The sequence below is a fragment of the Haliotis cracherodii genome, unplaced genomic scaffold (genome assembly GCF_022045235.1).
Source record: "Haliotis cracherodii isolate W230 unplaced genomic scaffold, xgHalCrac1.p SCAF_10, whole genome shotgun sequence".
NCBI classification, from domain to species: Eukaryota; Metazoa; Mollusca; class Gastropoda; order Lepetellida; family Haliotidae; genus Haliotis; species Haliotis cracherodii.
The window spans coordinates 44,983,999-45,005,803 of NW_027266265.1; the positions used below are offsets into that span (position 1 = coordinate 44,983,999).

Below are 21,805 nucleotides of genomic sequence, written 5' to 3' on the forward strand. Positions count from 1 at the left end.
CCGACAAACACGCGAAGGGATAACGAGATGAGAGTTACTCGCCCTTGACATGGCATGGTGAGTTTAACGTGTTGTATTTTGTGAACAAGTAGTTTTGACTTTTGAAGTAGTCATTTGTATTTAACTATTGTAATAATTAGGATAAAAAGAACATGGTGTTGTGACCAGTTCAAGAAATCAACTAAGTTTGCACAACAGTAACCGGTTTCAAAATAAAACAGATGTTGAGATCGAGATCACATGGTAAAGGAAGCGGAATATAATCGTCAGTTGTTTTGATTTAAAGATCTCGATATGTCCACGAACATGACGGAGTAACAGGAGCCTGTTCAGACATAGCCTTTTATCCTTTATCCCTTGTTTTAATCCTTTTTAGGATCTCCATGCAACAAGACAGCTCACACATGCACACGGCTAGCCTACATCACATCACACACTATGTCTATAAACAGTGATGTAATCCGTATAGGCGTTTGTTTATCAAGAAGTTTATGATCTAAGTTCGTTGAATAAATGCCTTATCAAAGCACTAAGGGCTGTGGTCTGGTTTGTGCAACCTAATCAAGCAGCATTGCATGTGAGGAGGGTTGTGCTACCTTATCAAGCACCATTGGATGTGAGGAGGGTTGTGCTACCTTATCAAGCACCATTGGATGTGAGGAGGGTTGTGCAACCTTATCAAGCACCATTGGATGTGAGGAGGGCTGTGCAACCTAATCAAGCACCATTGGTTGTGAGGAGGGTTGTGCAACCTTATCAAGCACATTTGGATGTGAGGAGGGTTGTGCAACCTTATCAAGCACCACTGGATGTGAGGAGGGTTGTGCAACCTTATCAAGCACCATTGGATGTGAGGAGGGTTGTGCAACCTAATCAAGCACATTTGGATGTGAGGAGGGTTGTGCAACCTTATCAAGCACCATTGGATGTGAGGAGGGTTGTGCAACCTTTTCATAGCCTCAATCACTGTGGTGAGGTTGATGAACAATGTGCTGTGTTGTAATAGACCACCCTGCAGTTAAAGGGGGACAAAGTGTAGCTAAATGGTAGCCTAAGTTTTATTAATTGAGCATTCACTTTCTTTCCTTGCATATTGAGATTGTATGATGCAGACAGGGATTCTTGGTCAAAATAGGTCTTGGTCGTTACCTCTTGCATAATAGAGCCTACTGATGCTGGAGGGGCCGTTGTCGACATGAGTATACTACAGATATGTACCCAAGGTACTTTTCTGTGTACATATATATACAGTACCCTGACCATGACCAGAATATAGAACGGTATCCAGTAGGTCAGATGGGTCTTGAGTAGGACCCCGATACCCACAGGACTACCTGGACCTGTGGTTAGTCATGTGACATATTGTTTAATGACAGACTAAAAAGCGTATCTAAATATATTTTGCAAGGGTCAAACTATTCCCCATCAGACATTTTGTACCTATCTCTTGAGACCTTCACAGGGCAGGGCAGGGTGCCCTAGCTGGTAATAAATTTGGACTCGTTCCAGCCCCAGTATCCAGTACGGACAAGCTTCATGTTGTGGTTTGGTTCACAGTGCTGATTATTAGTGCATGTTGTGCATCTCGAAAGTAATGCATCGCCACCTGTCAATCAAACTAAACATTTGCCCATTGAAAAAGGTCAAATTATTCAATCTGCGTCTGCTTGTTTTCTTTGGAATTATATTCCCTGGAAAGCATACTTTCAATATTTAATTTTAAAAAGTAAGTGGTAATTCTTCTATCATTCTTTGATTTCAGATTCCTTGGAATACATGTCCAAGTGGATCATGTTCTGTGCCCCGGACAATTTCGCAGACTCAGTGGCCCAGTGTTGCTATGGTTACTATAAAAGTCTGCCCAAAACTGGAAAACCAACCATGGGACAAGAGTGGACATTGCTGTCTGCTGTTGTCATGACTACACAAACAGGTAGAACATGAAGCCCCATGGTGACCTCTGTGGGGACTCCAGGTTACAAAAGATTCTTAGCAACCGATGCTTGTTATAAGAGGCAACTAAATGTATTGGATGGTCAGACTTCGTGACTTGGTTAATAGCGTGTCATCATACCCTGATGGTGTGGATTGTTGCTCATAATATCAGCCACTGGTTTGTCTGGTCCGGACTGAATATTTCGATCCAGGCCACCGTCATGTAGCTGGAATATTGCTCAATGTGACATTACAATAAACGACACATGCCGTGAAACCTTATAAACAAAACATCTGTTGGCTCCTAAAGGCTGCTAAAGACAAGGCAACGTGTAATTGTCCTTCAAAATGGCTGAAAGTAGGTCGAAGTTTGTCAACATACAGATGAGGGCAAATGGGGTTTAAAGTCATGTTCTAGATTATTGCACTTATATCATGTTTATAGCAATGTGAATACATGTGTACTTGTACATACTTGTACTAACTTGTACATACTTGTACTAACTTGTACTTACTTGTACATACTTGTACTAACTTGTACTTACTTGTACTAACTTGTACTTACTTGTACTTGTACTTACTTGTACTTACTGACCCGTGAAGATCCGGGGTAGAATAGGTCTTCAGCAACCCCTGCTTGCCGTAAAAGGCGACATGCTTGTCATAAAAGGCGACTAACGGGATCGGGTGGTCAGGCTCGCTGACTTGGTTGATGTATGTCATCGATCCCAATTGCAAGGATTGATGATATCAATCACTGGATTGTGTGGTCCAGACTCGATTATTTACAGACCGTCGTCATATATCTGGAATATTGCTGAGTGAGGCGTTAAACAACAAACCAACAACAACAACTTGTACTTACTTGTACTTGTACTAGTCCGGACTAGTGCCTGTTTTATAGTACAAGCCCACTGAGGTCAGAGATGCCATGCCTCAGTTTTACATGAATACCCTGCTCTGACACAGTTTACTGACTCGAGCCAACCAGTCCTTGTTTTCGACCCTTAGTGCTGAGCGCCAAGCAGGGTAACAACAAGTACCACCTCTTAACGTCTTTTGGTATGAAGCGAACGGGCATCAAACAACAGACCTTTCAGTGTCCAGGCGGACGCTGTATCCACTAGGCCACAAAGGTGGTCCATCATATACAGGTGTGATCTCATTAAACACATTACTCCTTCACACATCAGGTAAAACTCATCGATGATGGCCATACTTTGTGACTGATTGCACTTACATGCACTTACCTCTAGTGGAAAAACACTGCTTTGTCTGGCCCACTTTTGAGTATGTACAGGTCACTGTGATATATCAGGAATTTTGAAAACTTTGGCATAAAACAACATTCACTTACTCTTTATATCAGAGACTGGCTGCAGTATGAAGGTGGTTGGCATGGGCACAGGTTCCAAATGTATCGGGAAGTCCAAGATGAGTAAAGCAGGTAAGAATTAGGCCATCATTAAACAATATACGGTCAAGTCCTGTTAATCCGACATGGTTGGTTGCATATGATTATGTCGGATTAACGGGTATGTCGGATAAACGAAATTAAGTATCAATGTTTGTGATCGAAAATCGGACAACTACACAATAGATAACAATACAAACATTAATTGTTCATTAATTGTTTATTGTTCAGTAAGTTTATCTCTACAACCGTTGTTATATGCAGCTACCAGCCGACTCATCTCGTATCAAAACACGGGCTGTGTACTCGCAGGCAGATGTACGCTGATAACTGTGTTAAATTAACGAGACTGATTAATGAGTAATTTCGGTAATTCTTTGCAAATTAGGTGTGTCGAGTCGGAGTGCGAGACTGTCGGATTAACGGGTCTTAATGGCACTGATTTAATCGGTTCCCATCATTAGTGTCAGATAAAGCCGAGTGTCGGATTAACGAGACTTGTCTGTATGTGTAGGTTATGAACCAAGGTTGAGGTTTTATTTTTTTAAGAATTGACTGTGTATTTTTTTCGGTTCATTGAGGTATAACCGATGTGCAAACTGTATGAATCTGCATAGCGGATTCTTACAAAGGTTTGCACATCGGTTTTTTGATTCATACCTCAATGAACCAAAAAGAGTACACAGTCAATGCTTATAATTTAATTCATCAACATAAAACATGTTTTGTCTACAATAGTTTTACCCCAAACAGTTGTATATATCAGACAGAAAAAATGACGAGATTGATAAACATTCCAGGTGTAAGAATACATACAGTGGCGTGATATGAATCAGGTGATCGTTTAGTTTATGCACATAACTTGACACGCCTACACAGTCAGTAGCCAATCAACGAAGAGTAGGATCAAAACAATGTTCATAGGACTTGTCAATTAAGGCAAGAGGCATGAAGAACTGCAACAGTCAGACTAACGAACCGGATGAAATATGTCCGGGAGAAGGCGGCTGCTTTAAATGACATTGTCAGTTACCGCCATATTCAAAGTTCCCTGTAAACAGGTAAACACAGTTGAAAATATGCTGGTTAGAAATGAAACCCGAAGACATGAAAGTTGTGGAACCAAGGCGAGCAGGAAAATACAGGCGAGCGAACCTGCACGTTTGCTGTTTCATTCCTTCTCGGCCTTCGGTTTCAAAGGGTAGTTTGGACAATGAATATGCATGAATTTCGCTAACTGTCCCGTGCATGACGATACATGTGAGGAGGAAGGGAATTCCCTTGACTGTAATATTAGGATTCCCCGACATTCCGCAGTAATAAAAGTAGTGTTCCTCAGTGGGCGTGGCTTAATTTTTTACACTCAGTGAGAAATGAATGCAATAATATGTGACCAGTTCAGCTAATCAGAATGTAGGAATTACAATGAACACACCAAAAATTTACTTATATCACGATGACTAGATCTTTTTTTCAATGTCCGTTTTCATTATAATGTTGGCCAAAAACTATTTTTCAGTAAGAACCATTGCAGGGTTGGCCTTAATACAAGGCTTGATTTATTGTTGCCTTATCATCTTTGTATTCGATATCACTGATTGGTTGGTTCATTGTCACATATTTTGTTTACCTTACTTTCGCAAAGTTTAAAACCAAAAACATGCATCTTAATTATTTGCCTGTAATCTTGAGCAGGTACTATTTTTCGGTGCTGCTACAAGTAGCTTCTACATTCACAACCTTCAACAATACAGATACACACAGTTTATTTATACATTTAGTTTGCTATTTCAGCTGGTCTTAAACTGTACTTTGTGTCTGACTGAGAGACTGAAAATGAAGCTGTTGTTATTCAGTTGATGTTTGTCAAACATAAATGTTCACCTTTCCAAGTTAGCCGTCTCAGAAGTTTGTCATGTACTGTAATTCTGGAAAGTTTTGCGCCATGAAATTACTGCGAGGGGCTGACAATTGCCGTAACTGCATCTTGAAACTTTTGCGACACCCTGTTAAGATTAAGGAAGAGAATTTGTGGTTGGTGGGTTGGTTGGTTTGTCGTTTAAAGCTACACTCAGCAATCTTCCAGCTATTATGTAGCAGACAATCCAGTGATTAATATCATGAGCATTGATCCACGCAATTGGGATCGATGACATGCATCAACCAAATCAGTGAGCCTGATCACCTGATACCGTTAGTCGCCTCCTACAACAAGTATAGTCTCCTTTTATGGCAAGCATGGGTTGCTGAAGACCTATTCTATCCTGGATCTTCATGGGTCAGAGAATTTATTACTTACTTACTTACTTACGTTTGGAGATTTAACGTGCGCTTTCCGACTGGAGCGTATTTCGCACACGGGCCCGGTCGGGCCATTTAGCGTGGTTTTGAAGGGAAAATAAAGGTGTTGCAACCAGAGGGGGGTTTTAGTGGTTGCTTATATAAGTTTTGGAGATTTTGAAATTTGGAATGCATGCCTAGGGGTGTGGTAGTGTACTAAGGGAGTGTGTTGGTGTGTGTTTGTTTGTTTATGTGGTGTGGTTGAGTGTTTTTAGATGCGGATCATTAGATTGGTTTTAGTTAAGTATACGCCTAGTGCTTTAAATTTTTCTATATTGTTATGTGGATTTAGGATTGATTCTAGGGTTATGGCTTTATCTAGTTTTAGATTTGTTTGGAGTGTTGCTCGGTGGGTTTGGTAGTGCGTGCAGTGTAAGAGTGCATGTTCTATTGTTTCCAGGTGTGGGCAGTGTGGGCATTTTCCGGTTGCGTGTTTTTTGATTTTTAGGAGTTGACTGTTTAGTTTAGTGTGACCTGTTTGGAGTTTGGTGATTATTCTATCAATTTTCTTGGATGGATGGAGGATTTTAGGTTTGGTTAGAGGTTTTTTGAGGATTTTGATTATCTGTGTGTTTGTTTTTAGGTATGTCTTATGCCATTTTTGGGTGATTTTATGTTTGTTAATGCTTTTGATCTCTGCTTTAGATATTGGTAGATTAAGGCTTATTTCAGGAATTTTGAGGGATTTTTTGGCGGCTTGATCGGCGTTTTCGTTTCCATATATTCCTACGTGGGCTGGGATCCAGATAAATGCTATTTGTTTGCCTGCCTCTGTTAAGTTATTTGCGCTTTTGAGTATTTGGTTAATGAGTTTAGGGCGGTTTTTGGTGTTTTTATTTTGGAGGGCCTGTAGTCCACTTAGTGAGTCTGTGAGTATTAGGATTTTTTTATGTTTTTTAGCATGTTGGTTATGGAGGGCTGATGCTATGCCCATTAACTCTGCAGTGAAGATGGATTGGTTGTTTGGGAGTCGATAAGATTGAGTGTTCCTATTTGGTTGTGCTATGTGGACTCCGAAACCAGTGCGATTTGTGATCGGATCGGAAGATCCGTCTGTGTAGATGTGGCACCAATTTGGCCAGTTATGGTGTATGTAAGCTAGTGTGGTGGATTTAGCTATGTTTGGATCGGTTTGTTTGTTTATTGAGTTTGCCAGAGATGTGTCTATTTTGGGGATTTTTAGTTTTGGGGTAAATATATTTGATGGTTTGCAGTTTTGTTGGAGGTTATCTATTTGGTTTTCGTTTAGGTAGTTGAAAATTCGTTGAGATATTGGAGTAAGTAAAGGGTGCTTCCTAGTTAGAGCCTGGTTACGAGGGCGGATATTTTCGTTTATGAGGTTTTGGATGAGAGGGTTTGATTGGGACGAGGCCCAGAAATTAAGGGTTAAGTGTTGCCTACGTAGGTTTAGTGGCATTTCTCCTGTTAAGGCCTGAAGTGAAGTGAGAGAGGTGCCATGTTGGGAACGTGTGACTATTTTAAGAGCTTGGTATTGGATTGAGTCTAGTTTTTTGGTTAGGTTATTGCTAAGCGTATCATAGATCGCACATCCGTAATCTAATTTTGACCTAATTAGTGATGTGTAGAGAGAGAGTAGAGTATCTTTGGAGGCCCCCCAGTTGGAGCCGGTGAGGCATCTTAGTGCGTTTAGATCTTTGCTGCATTTAGTTGTTAAGTTTGAGAATTTATTGATGTCAACTTCTTTTTAATGAGGAACACAAGTTTCAGAGTATATGCTTACTCTTTCATCAGGTGAATGGTGCATTGACTTGATTGAGGAGTAAGTACATACTCCGAAACGTTGTGTTGACATCCATAAATTCTCTTCCTTATGTGAATAATTTCTAAATGCCTTTCAAAGACCTGTTAAAATTACCAAATATCAAAGCTACTTAAGGCAGGTGATATATTTGATACCTGTAAGTAGGAAGCGACATGATAAAAGGCCAACTCAGTGTCAGTCAGTACTTTGTAAACTATAGATGCATGTGTTGTAGCTGACAAGGAATGTTGGAGTAGGGTGTTTGTCTAACAGAAAAGACTGGCTGGGTATGTCTGGACTACTCAGTGTTATGTCAACAACTTGACGAGTTGTGGCGGGTTAGTGAACGTAGAATAATTAGACTATCAACACTAGGTGACAATGTGTAATTAGGGAAACACAGGATGTGAGGGATTCTTTCTTTATTCATGTACTGGCTGGTTTGACAACATGTGGAAGTGGATTCAAGAAATGTGCCTCTTTTTGTCTTTTGTTTGTTGTTGGTCTGCAACGACAACTGCGTCATGTAACTACATGTATTGTGAGTGTGTGTCGCTTGCAGTTTTCACAGTACTTTTCTGCTCGCAAAACTTTCCAGATTTACGGTATTAGGGAGGGATATATCCTGATTGAGATAAACAGATCATTTTATTTTTGCTAACTCAACAACTTTTGCCAGTATTTACATTCAAATTGTGACTGGATCATTTGTACCATAGGAAGTCAAGATGATATTGTTGGAAAGATCTGTTGTACATGTAGTGGACATGAAATGTCCCGTTTCTGTAATGGGATTCAAACCATGGACCATCTGATCTGAAGTCAGACACCTTGTCCACATGACCAAACAGGTTAACCCTGACAGTAAACTGACTACGTACAGATGTCATCTACTGGATGACGCCACACCTTGCTAAATCTATAAAGCTAGTTTAAAATTTAAACAAAACAAATTTCAGATCTTCATTAAAAGATTTAGCTTTAAATGTTTTTAAACTCTTTTTAGAATAAGGGTCGGACAGGTAGCCTAGTGGTTAAAGCGTTCGCTCGTCACGCCGAAGACCCGGGTTCGATTCCCGACATGGGTACAATGTGTGAAGCCCATTTCTGGTGTTCCCCGCCGTGATATTGCTTAAAGCGGCGTAAAACCCAACTCACTCACTTTTTAGAATTAAAGGGAGCTCAACTGTATAATATGACAAGAAATTTGGTGTGTCCCAAGTTTGACTTTTCGCCACGCCGTCTTCATTTGACACGTAATGAAGACCACAACAATTAATCCTTACTAATGTGCCAGGGGGTATGTTGTCCCCAGCCTGCTGAAACCTTCATTGTTTCCTATTCAGGTGATGTCATAAATGACAGCCATGCTGAAATCATCGCAAGGAGATCCTTTCTGTGGTATGTAGTGTTGTCACAGAGTATCTGCTCCTGTAGTGAAATTGTTCCTTTGAACTATATTTCTTTTGGGGAATTATTCCCACGGAACATGTCTTTCAATCAAGGAAAATATTTCCATGATACTGTAAATATTTGTAAATATTTTGTAAATATTTTGTAAATATTTGTAAATATTTGTAAATATTTTGTAAATACTTGTAAATACTTGTAAATATTTGTAAATATTTTGTAAATGTTTGTAAATATTTGTTGAGGATGGAACTAATTCCATGTAGAACTGATCATTGTTGACACTGGGATTATGTGTGTCACAGCTGAACCATCTAAATCAGTGTAGACCGCCTCCGTGGTCTAGTGGTAGAGCATCCGCCCGGAGAGCGGAAGGTCCTGTGTACGATCCCCTGGCCGTGTCATACCAAAAGATGTTAAAAGATGGCACTTGTTGTTACCCTGTCTGGCACTCGGCATTAGGGGCTAAAACAAGGACTGGTCAGTTCGGAGTCAGTATACTATGTCTGAGTCGGGCATTCATGTTAAACTACAGTATGATAACTCAGTGGGCTAGTACTATTAAATCGGCATTAGTCCGGATTAGTACAAGCAGCCAAACACACATGTACATGCACGTCGCTATATAAGGGCAATATATAACCAGCTGTTATTAAGTTATTATCTGTGGAGGTATTTACATAAGCAAGTTTTGCTTAAAGTAAGATGAGTTCTATGGATGAACAACTTCTTTATTACAGTTAGTGCGACGTTTCGGTGTAGATCCTAACACCTTTATCAAGCAACCTATTGCTTGATAAAGGTGTTAGGATCTACATCGAAACACATAGTTAATCCGTTTATCATGTTTATGAACAGGGATATTGGTGATTTTATCGGTATGTTATTCTAGACATTGAATGTATGTGTGATTTGGTAGGTTTTCATTAAAAATAATCTTTTCTAGATCATTGATGATTGATGAATATGCTCGTGTTGGTCCTGTATGAATTATGTATATTTGCCCAGTGACATGCATTTCATAACCTGAGTTGCCAAAAGGCTTAGGGAACACATTTCATTTCCCTGGCCATTGACTGAGTTTGAATATAGATCTGAAGTATTCTTCTTGTTGGCACACTTGTATTGTGACACCTGTCTACCCCTGTGTGTGATGCAGCTACCTGTATGAGGACCTAATGGCAGTGTATGGGGGGAGCCGGGGCGAGGTGTTCTTGCCTCCTCAGCAGCAAGATGGCCGCCATAGATGCACGGTGAAGCAGGGTGTCCACTTCCATTTCTTCACCAGCCAAACTCCATGTAAGTGTTACTGTAGGGCTACTGTGGGCATTGACTTTTGATGATTTTCAGTTCTTTCTCTGAAAATAAATTGTTGATTTTTTTTGTCACTACTTTAACATACAGTTTTTATCTCTGAAAGAAGGGGGGAGGGAGAGGGGGGGAATCCACAACAACCAACATTTCAGGACTCTTTTATTCCAATATTATCCACCACCCCCACACACACCCCCACACACCCCACACCCCACCCTCAATATCAAATGGTTTGTGGGCAAATTGTCCCTCAAATTGGGACTCAGTCTACCAGGTATTAGCTGTTTACTGATTTTATTGTGTTATACATACAGCTTTTACTTTATTGTGATTTTAATTTTATAGGCCATTATGTGAAACTCCTACAGCTGTTGTCTGTATTGCTGTAATGATTCACTGAAGTGTTGCTGCATCGCTTTGTTTTGTGTCATAATACAAATATCACTGGCTGATCCAAAGGTGGTGGTGTAGGGGGTGTACGCTAGCCCTTTGTTCAGACATCTTACATGTTTGCTGTGCCCTCGTCAAAGTCACTTTTTGACTATGTCATCAAGTCACCAAGACACTTTGTGACTATGTCCTCAAGTCACCAAGTCACTTTATGACTATGTCCTCAAGTCACCAAGTCATTTTGTGACTATGTCCTCAAGTCACCTTTTCACTTTGTAACTATGTCCTCAAGTTACCAAGTCACTTTTGTGACTATGTCCTCAAGTCACCAAGTTACTTTGTGACTATGTCCTCAAGTCACTGAGTCCACCATGTCACTTTGTAACTATGTCCTCAAGTCACCAAGTTACTTTGTGACTATGTCCTCAAGTCACTGAGTCCACCATGTCACTTTGTAACTATGTCCTCAAGTCACTAAGTTACTTTGTGACTATGTCCTCAAGTCACCAAGTCACTTTGTGACTTATGTCCTCAAGTCACCTAATCACTTTGTGACTATGTCCTCAAGTCACCAAGTCACTTTGTGACTATGTCCTCAAGACACTGAATCCACCATGTCACTTTGTGACTTGGGAATTTTGTGAAACCCCCTTTTTCAAAATCCTTGATCCGTCTCAGGTCATATATCGATGCATGTATGTATGTCACTTTCCATTTCAGGTGGTGATGCTTCCATTTTCCCCAGACCAGATGAAGATGCTGACACTGTGGAGGTCATGGGGTCAGTAGCTGCTGAGGGTTCTCCTGAACCTAAGTCTGGAGGACACAGGAAGAGGAAGTACCCACCTACAGAAGCCTCCCAGGATGCAGCACACAAGATGGCTAAACCAGACGTCACTGTTACAGATGTACCCCGTGTGGAGGAAGAGACTGCAAAAGAGCCTGGTTCACGCTCAGGGCAGGACCTACCTGGCAGTCGTCCTGGACATGGAGGAATGGGGAGAAGATTAGAGGAAGGGTGTTGTCACGGTCAAGACTGTTCTGGCACTGCTGAAAACGAAGTTGGTCACATTGTTGAGAAGTTAGAAAGTAACACAAGTACAAACAAAGTTGGGAGACAAAACGTGATAGAGACAGCTCTTCTCTGTGGAAAGGAGGCAGGTGACCTCGATAGAAACATATTCCAGAAGGAGGCAGGTCATCCTGATGGACAGGTCTCTCAAAAGCAGGCAGGAGATCTCAATGGGAAGGTTTTCCAAATGGAAGCAGCTGATCTCAGTGGGAAGACATTCCAGGACAAGGGCGATCTCAGTGAAAAAACATTCCATAATGCTTACACTGAAGGCAAGAAGATCGCAGAGGAAAAACAGCCTCGTGTCAGTTGTGGGGATGACACATGTGGAACCGGTGCCAAGTGTGTGCCCGGGGGCGACATATTCCGTACCGGTGCCAAGTGTGTGCCCGGGGGTGCTCAAGACCAGCTAGGGTCAGGATCAGACTACCACATTGTGGGATTGCTAAGGATCAAGCCAGGCCGAGGGGAGAGAACAATCTCCATGTCATGTAGTGACAAGATGGCACGCTGGAACATCCTCGGTGTGCAGGGGGCTCTACTCAGCCTCTTTCTGGTGGAGCCAATTTATCTGAGCACTGTTGTTGTAGGGAGGTATGTTGGTTATGCAGTATTTTGAAAATGAATTAGTCAATGAATTAAGTTCTCATAAAAAAAAGTAAAGTTATTTCCATGTAGTTGGTTCCATCAATAAATAAAGCTGATCGACACGGAACCAAACAATATTCATGTAATCCCCCCAAATCATTTCATGTCCAGAGTGTTACTTTTTCTGCCAGTGGTCCCTACAGCCATGCTGCCATGAGTAGAGCTCTGATTGAGCGTGTGGAAGGGGTGACAGAGCTCCCGAAGGGGTACCGTGTACACGCCCCTCTCCTGTTGCAGTCCACCCTCAGCTTCCCAGACGGCAGGGAGGATCAGCAGGCCAGGGCTCCACAACATAGGCTGGTGCCTTCATCTGCAGGTTGGTGTCTTTGGTTACAGTCGACCTGTTTAATTTAAACATCAGATGATCGCTCCTTTGTGATAACTTCTTCTCCCACCAACCAGGCAGAATTGTTCACACAAAAAAAAGAACTAATCTAAGGCTAAAAAAAATTAATAGTCTTGGTTCTTAGGCACCGCCCGCATCATCATAAAGTCTGTGGCACGTTTTTTTTTTTTTTTTTTTCATTTTAAAAAAAAATGTGAAAATCCTAGTACTTAAACTCAATGCGATCCAATATAGCATGCAGTTACTTCCCTTTATATGCCCACTGCTTTACTGTGCATCTTGTGTTATGGTCCTGGCGGCAAAAGGCGATTGTATGCTTGGAGAGAAGCCCTTTCCCAGGTTGATGGTACACAACTGTTTATTTGATTACATACTAGTTTGAACAAGCAACAACAAAAAATACACCACCCGCCCGCACTATATTTTCAAAAGTCATTGCCTGAGAATCAATTCTTTTATTTTTTTAAGCATAAACAAATCAGTTATTATGATTATTGAAGTCATAAACTGTCTTGTTTTCTTGGCAGCCATCATATGCTATCAATATGGAGGCGTCCGACATGTAGATGCCAGTGTGAACGGCAAGAGACAGGGCATCACTTCCAAGAACTTACACAAGCCTCAGGCCAGGTTAGAGGGATGTAGAATGAGTGAGTGATGGTGTACAAGATCTACATGTAGGATCTGTGTCACTGATGCTTTCCTGCGACGTAATGCTGACATGCTGTGTAATGTGGACATGGGTGGCCTGGTGGTCTAAGGCACCACTGTTTGCTGTGCACAGTTGTGTCCCTTAGGTATGCCAGGAACCTAAAATCATGGGTTCAAATCCAAGATTTGCCCTGATAGGAGAACAGTTTGATGTTGGATAAAACTTAGTTCTTTAAGTTTTGAGGCATACCCCTTAAAAAAACTTTCTTCAGAAAATGTTGAATTCTGGAGTTTCGTGACCTCTTTTGTCAGACATTCTTGTGTTTTCCTCTCCTTTTTGAGGGCCGTAATCGACTGAAGCTAACTAGGTGATGAAAATCATCTGTAGAGTTTTTATTGATCAAATCTGCCACTGTATATTACGCATGTGCATTAGATGACTTACCAAAATTGCACTAGACGATAAAACCCTACCTTGTGGAAGACTGGGTCACAGCAAAAAAAATGCAGTTTCCGGTATCCGGATACCTGCCGGATACCACCGGACACTTACCCAAAACGCGTCCGGGTATCCGGTGGCAGATACCAAGCCGGATACCAGATCCGTGGTATCCGGCATGGACACCTCACCTGAAAGTATGCCACCTGGAATCCGGGTATCCGGCAGCGGATACCTCACCGGATACCTCAATCTGGGTGTCCAAGGATCCGGCACCGGATACCTCATTCTGAGTTTCCAAAAACGTGTCACAATTTGGGGGTGCATTTTGTTCAATTAAGTGTGAAACACCTAAATATATATTGGAAACTAGCCATGAAAATTGAACATTGCTGAAGGAATCCGGCAGGTATCCAGATGCAATCCTGGTAAATGATGTTAGCCTGGGCATATCAGATAGCTGTAGTAACATTCTGTGTCATTTTAGTTGTAAATATCCCCTTAAAGTTGAGATCTATGGGCATGTACTTTTGGAGAAGACAATTTTTTCAATCTTTTTAGATGTTAAGCTGTTTAATGAACAAACATCAGTTCTAATACATGTATGATGATATCCTTAAATTTCATGTTCAGACTTCCAGATTGTTCTGAGTGAAAGTATAAACTCATCGACTGTGTGCTCACTTGGGCCTTTGGTCCTAGTGAGATGATAATATGATTATTTGTAAAGGTACAAGTACTTGTTACGAGCATACCAGCTTCATTTAAGTTTGAAACACAATATGCCTCACTCTGAGGGTGACATGTACCAGATTTCATCACACTACAGAGAGCTGTTCCTCAGTTACTGTGAACATTTTTACTGAAAGACATTGAAAGCTAATCTGACCTTCAATATCAGTTGCGACTATTTCAAAAACAATTGTAAATTGCTTCATTCAGTATAACATTGACAAACATATGACAATGATATACAACTATATGAGTAAGAGTTATTTAGACTTCTGCAGGAAAAGGCACATTAGAGAACAAGAGTCATCAGAAAGATGACATAACCCCCCGGCAGATGTCTGTAAAGTAACCACTAGTAAATGTGCATTTCTGTATGTAATGAGTCAACAGTTTAAAGTTCTTTAAGAAGCATACATTGTTTATCCACAAAAGATCCACCATGGTCGCATCCATATGAATGCCAAGTTTTGATCAAATACATTGAATGGTTTTCGAATTCTGCCCCAGAAACGAACCTCATCCCCAATTGAGTCTATGTCCAACTTCATTCCATAAAAATTTAAAAAAATAAAAATTAGAAAAATCCCAAAATATCAAAAGGCAACACTTCAGTATGTGCCTGATAGCTTTGCCAAGTTTCGATCAAATACACTGAATGGTTTTTGAATTCTGCCCCGGAAACGAACCCCATCCCCAATTGAGTCTATGTCCAACGTCATTCCATAAAAAAAAAACTGGCTGTTCGCTATATCACCCCGTATTATATGCCGGTGGGGGGGGGGGGGGGGGGGGGGGGGGGGGGTAAAAAGTAAGTGTATGACCTGTTGCCAACTTCTATCCCTGCCCTAAGGAAGAGTTTGGCCATTAACAATTTTTTTGTCTGGCTATGACATTGACCTTTGACATAGCAGATCAATGTGTTATTCCAAAGATGTCCAAGCAATGCATGGTTTCATCCGATAACTGTGGCTATCAAACTGAGGCAAAATATTGGAAAATCCCCATTTACACACCTGGCTAAAGAAACATAAACAACAAACAAATTATCAATTTCTTTTATTTATATGCCTATATCACACACTGAACATTGTTCACATGATGGTTCCTGATGCAGTATGCAATTTCCTCCTATTCTTCAATACTCATAACAGAGTGGGATAACTGTTCGCTTGAAAGCATAAGCAGACCATGCTCACCAGTTCAGAGTTACTTGCCCTCAAATATCCTTTCCCTTCTATATTGCCATGGAAAAACAGGAACCAGGATGAGGGGAGGCCAGATCGGCTCTATCCCTGTTGCATTGTGTTAGTAGAATTGTGAACATTCTATTTGGTGTTTGGGTCCACATTTATAGACAAGTAGTCGCAAACATCATTCCTTTCAAGTGATTACCACATGGCCAAAGACAATAATTTCTTCAACGTCCTTGAAGGGTCCCACTCCGACTTGGCATTGGTTGGTCTTCTCACATTAGCCAGACCAGCCTTTGTGAGTGTGTCCCAGTGTCAATTGGGATATAACTTCTTGGTAGGCCCCCATTGAAATAACAGGATTCTCCTCATCACTGTCTGCCTATCACTTCTGATATCTGGAAGGGTCCTTCCAGACTGTCAACCAGTCATCCGGGTATCTCAAGCTGGACTTCAGTTTCTGCAAAATTATGTATAAAGATTGTAGCAATAGAAAAGAATTGTTGCAACATGTACTTACAGATAAAAGGCAGCAAATTCACTTAATTTATCATCTTTGAGTTTTGTTATATACCAAACATTTGAGATATATATTGTTCCATGCTGATGAGTTGAAACAATCATTAACTGACATCTCTTAAAAATGCTTCCCATACAAGCCAAAGTAATAGATGAGGTAGCAAGTGGGCTCATTGATCGCTCGTAATCGTACCCAATAACGTGGGATGTTGTCCATAACAGTCATCATCGGTGCGTCTGGATCGAGCTCATAACATTACTCACTGGTTTGCCTAGTTGGGATTTGAGATTTGATTATTTATAATCCTTGTCATTTAGCTGAAGTATTGTTGGATGTGGTGTTAAATGAGTGAAATGGGAAGAGAGCCCGTAGTGATGCAGGTCTTACATGTTTACCACTTTGATGAAACCCACAAGCAAGTGTATGATGCTACCCTCGATTCAAACCCACGACCATTGGTTTCTGTCAAGCCCAAGAGATGCAACTATGCACAGCAAGTTGTGGTGCCTTTGATAATTAGGCCATCCATGCCAACAGGTGATAAAGAACAAGCAAACTGAAAAAATATTTGCAGAATAGCTACATGAACATGATGAACCAAACAGAATAATTTCAAATATTTACCACTCACTGCTACTCTTCTCTTGTTCCTCATTGCTTCCCTTTTTCCATTGATGCTGTGCAGATGACTGACTCATTCATTCATCCAGACATTCTGCAAAAATAAGTAGCATTCACATTACAGAATTATCCAAACTGTACATGCTGTACATTGAATTCAATTGAAAAGGCCCCAGTTGAGTTTCCAACTTAGAACTGTCCTTATTAAAATATTTCATCCCAAACATTCAGAGATAAAACATAATCCCATATTTAACAACTGTCAAACAATTATTGGGTCATTCAACATACACTTTACATAGGGAATCACTTGTTGCAAAAAAGATCCTCGCCAAGGTCAGAGTCATTCCATGAAATATTGAATTATTTAGTTATGAAGCTTATACAAAACAAGGACATAACAGTGTAATTATAAAAATATGTTAAGCGTAAAAAAAGTAAAGTCTTTGGTGGCCATTATTGTAAATTATAGTCTGTATTAGCATCCCACAAAAGTTTAGAGTTAATAATCGTTCCTAGATCTTTGTACATTTCTTCATTATCTATAAAAAGCGGATCTAATTTGGATCATCTTGTTTTGACCACAAATCCATTACGCCCCTTATGCAAATCCTTGTCGTCATAACAAACAGTTGACCATAATACTAAAAAAAGGACCCTTGGCGTTTACGGTAAAGTATGTAGAGCAGGAAAATATCAAAATCAATCCGTTCCATAAGATCTCTGCACGGAAATCATAAGGTCACGAAGCCCTGCTACGTACCTGGCATCCGCATTTGCTGCCAATCGCCTTTCCAAATACTGTTGACTTCCGCGTTGTGGATGGCTCAGAGGAACTTCGGCCGGCATTTCCGTGGTGGAGGTGAATGAGAACAATGTATCGATACACGAGGTAAGCTTATCGTAATCAAGCATGACAGTGTATATCGATACACGAGGTTTGTTTACGTCCATGTTCTAAAATGGCGCCCTGGACCGCAGGGGAATATGGGTAAATTGGCTTGTTCCGGGTTAACACAAAGCTGGGCCCCCGTCTCTAATATCACAATATTGTTTGGCGCAAGTTGGCGATGCGCATAGGGAGCCCGGAACCAGTTTAACACGACATAAGCTGGTTCCCGGCTCTCTATGCGCGTCGTCAACTTGCGCCAAGTTATATTAAAGACGAGGCCCAGCTTATACACTGAAAACGATCGGTCATTTCGTCAAAATTGGCCAAATATTGAGATTGCAGCTGAGGTAATGCTGGCAGCTGAAGTGACACATTAAGGTAAGGAATATGTGAATATTACAATGATCACGTATTAAAGTAATTTACCACATGTAAGCCTGTCACATGTGACACATTAACTTTCATAGCCAACATGTAAGTAAATGTATCAGGATATAATTATATTTTTATATAACAAGTAGCCTGTCTATCATATGTTAGTATTTGCTTATGTATATAATGAAGAAATATGTTTACTTTAACTGGATAATTTGTATGCTAATGTGACTCACTGTCTTATTTCATATACTCCCTTTACTCTGTGAGATGATTAATAGCCTCAACATATTTTTCCAGATGTGAAGAATCAAGAACAGCTTTAATGACAGGGAAGTTTTGTATCAGAGATCATCGTGATGTGGAAGATAAGACATTTTAAGGGTATGAACATTTTCACTTGAACTAGCTGAACAATAACCATGATGACAACTTTATCATGGGGGAATTTTGGGTGGTGGGGTAGCCTAGTGGTTGAAGCGTTCACTCTTCGTGCTGAAGACCCATGCAGGTTTGATTCCTGCCACATAGCTGCGATATTGCTGAGTGTGGCGTTAAACATCAAACAAAGCTAACAGCCGCATACATACTCACATGGGGATTCCAGGTTGAAGTTAGTCCCCATCAACATGATCAACCTATGCTAGTTGTAAGAGATAACTTAATGGATCGGCTGATCAGGCTCGCTGACTTGGTTGATCCATGTCATTGTATCCCAATTGTGTGGATGGATGCTCATGATGTCAATCACTGGATAGTCTGGTCCAGACTTGATTATTTACAGACCACCGTCATTTAGCTGGAATATGGCTGAGTGCAGAGTTAAACAACAAACACCAACATGATTCTACAACCTGCTCTTGTGGATACCATTTTGAGGATCCTACACATAACTTCTTTTCGGGTCTTAACTATTGCAATATGTTCTACTACATGTGTTTTAAACATATATTTTTTTCATTGGCTTATCTAAATGATGCTCAAATACAAAATAATTAATAATATAATACTAATTCTATACTATTGCAAACTATCAGTTGAGCAATAATGTAATCATCTGATTATAATTAGATAATGAAGGAGAAGTCCATATTGATTAAATCTATTCTGAGATAAATGCATGTATTGATTGATTTATTTCAATGTTTTCCTGTACATAATTTTCAACAATTCCATATAAAGCTTTCTTATATCCATGCTGTATAATAATAATACCTATTATTTCTAATAATAGCATAATTTGGACACACAAATAAGTAATGAATGGTATTTTTATAACAGGTGCCACACATGCGGGATAGGTCATTTCACATGAATCATTTTTATGTGAATTTAAATCACTAATATCCATGCTGTATAATAATAATACCTATTATTTCTAATAATAGCATAATTTGTCACACACATATAAGTAATGAATGGTATTTTTATAACAGGTGCCACACATGCGGGATAGGTCATTTCACATGAATCATTTTTATGTGAATTTAAATCACTACAAGCTGATCTGAGTCCTGAAAGGATATGCCTTCGATTCTGTGAAAATGGAAATGCTTAAACATCTCCCAATATTAACCATGCTATTACAGAATCTGTTCACTTGTTTGTGTATGTAAAATATTTTTGAACCATTACATCCATCTAATGATTGTTTGTATGTGTGATGTGCCAGTAGAGGTATATATGTACAAGCATGTGCATACGCGTATAAAAAATATGTATGTTTGGCTAGGTACCAGTATAGGAATTAGTTGTTTTGTGCGACTTGTATATTAGCATCATCATAGTTTCAACAGACAGTTTATGTATATCAAATGTTAAATGTCTTTGAAGGGAGAATTGCATATCAAAACTGACATTATTTTATTACTTATGAGTAGAACTTTTTAAGTATCTGGCAAGATACATTTCCTTGGTCCACAGAAACATGTTACTAGTAAACTGTAAACTGACTTGTCTTACTTACTTACTTACTTTGTAGATTTAACGTGCGCTTTCCGACTGATGCGTATTTCGCACACGGGCCCGGCCAGGCCATTTAATGTGTTTCCGAAAGGGGCGAAAGTGGTGTGTGCAACCCAAGAGGGGGCTTTAGGGGTTGCTTATATAGAATTTGGGAATTTTGAGATTTGGAATAGATGCCGATGGGGTAAGGGAGGAGAACTAAGGGAGCTGGGTATGGTGGATTTTTGTGTGTTTATGTAATTTTGATTTGGTGGATTATAGTGTTTTTAGATGCGTTTTATTAGTTCCGTTTTGATTAAGAATACGCCTAAGGCCTTGAAGTTTTCTAGTTTATTTTGTGGGTTTAGTATTGCTTCTAGAGTGAGAGCCTGGTTTAGATTGAGGGTGGTTTGTAATGCGGTTCGATGTGTTAGGTAGTGTGTGCAGTAGATGAGTGCGTGTTCTGGGGTTTCTAGTTGTTTGCAGTGTGGGCAGTTACCTGTAGTATGTTTTTTTATTTTTTTTAGGTGGTTATTTAGGTTGGTGTGTCCTGTTTGGAGTTTAGTGATTACTCTGTCGATTTTTTTTGATGGATGGTGAATTTTTGGTTTGGTTAGTGGTTTGCTGAGTACTTTTTTGATTTGGCTATTTGAGTTTAGATATAGGTTATGCCATTTTTTGGTGATTTTTTGCTTATTTACACTTTTAATTTCTGATTTTGAGATGGGTAAGTTTAAGCTTATTTCTGGGATTTTGAGGGATAGTTTAGCTGCCTTATCGGCGTTTTCATTACCGTATATTCCTACGTGGGCGGGTATCCACAAGAAAGTTATTTGTTTGCCTGCGTTAGTTAGGTCGTTGGAGCTTTTAAGTATTAGATTTATTAATTTAGGTCGGTTTTTGGTATTTTTGTTTTTGAGGGCTTGCAGTCCACTTAGGGAGTCGGTAAGTATTAGGATTTTATTGTGGTTTTTGGATTCTTGACTATGGAGGGCTGAGGCCATGCCCATTAGTTCTGCCGTGAATATTGATTGGTTGTTTGGGAGTCGGAAGGATTGTGTAGTTTTAGTTGGTTGTGTGGTATGGACTCCGAAACCTGTGTGTTTGGAGGTCGGATCTGAAGATCCGTCCGTGTAAATGTGACACCAATTTGGCCAATTTTCGTGTATGTATGCTAGTGTGGTGGTTTTAGCTATGTTTGGGTCGGTTTGTTTATTTATTTGGCTAGCTAGTGTTGTGTCTATTTTGGGTATTTTAAGTTTAGGGGTGAAGATATTTGATTGTTTGCAGTTTTGTTTAAGATTTTTAATTTGGTGTTCATTTAGGTAGTTTGTTATTCTTTGAGATATTGGGGTAAGTAAGGGGTGTTTACGAGCTAGAGCTTGGTTTTTGGGGCTGATATTTTGGTTTATTAGGTTTTGGATGAGAGGGTTTGATTGGGATGCGGCCCAGAAATTTAAGCTTAGCTGTTCCCTGCGTAGACTTAGTGGCATTTCTCCTGTTAAGGCCTGGAGTGAAGTGTAGGAGGTGCCATGTTGGGTGCGTGTAATTAGTTTGAGAGCCTGATATTGTATTGAGTCAAGTTTTTTAGATAGAGAGTTGTTTAGGGTGTTGTATATGGCGCAGCCGTAGTCTAGTTTTGATCTAATTAGTGATATGTAGAGTGAGAGGAGGGTATCTTTGGAGGCTCCCCAGTTTGAGCCAGTGAGGCATCTTAGGGTGTTTAGGTCTTTACTGCATTTAGTTGTTAGGTTTTGGATGTGAGCATCCCAGGTGAGATGTTGATCGAAGATAAGTCCTAAGAATTTGG

The 21,805-nt window shown here is 40.1% G+C and overlaps 1 protein-coding gene and 1 long non-coding RNA gene across 2 annotated transcripts in view; one reads left to right on the forward strand and one right to left on the reverse strand.

Annotated features, from left to right (window-relative positions):
* LOC139454420 (tRNA-specific adenosine deaminase 1-like) overlaps positions 1-21,805 on the forward strand; it is a 36,300-nt gene continuing 14,495 nt past the window's right edge. Inside the window, exons 1-8 of the mRNA XM_071236112.1 lie at positions 1-57; positions 1,763-1,933; positions 3,305-3,382; positions 8,798-8,852; positions 10,021-10,160; positions 11,286-12,231; positions 12,417-12,601; positions 13,159-13,261. Coding sequence (XP_071092213.1) covers positions 1,777-1,933; positions 3,305-3,382; positions 8,798-8,852; positions 10,021-10,160; positions 11,286-12,231; positions 12,417-12,601; positions 13,159-13,261 — 1,664 coding nt within the window. The 5' untranslated portion in view covers positions 1-57; positions 1,763-1,776. The remainder of the gene's footprint in view (positions 58-1,762; positions 1,934-3,304; positions 3,383-8,797; positions 8,853-10,020; positions 10,161-11,285; positions 12,232-12,416; positions 12,602-13,158; positions 13,262-21,805) is intronic.
* LOC139451335 (uncharacterized) lies at positions 15,448-17,869 on the reverse strand. Its single transcript, XR_011652345.1, has 3 exons — positions 17,548-17,869; positions 16,788-16,878; positions 15,448-16,103 (listed from the first exon to the last, which is right to left on the reverse strand). It is a non-coding gene; the product is annotated as an uncharacterized lncRNA (long non-coding RNA).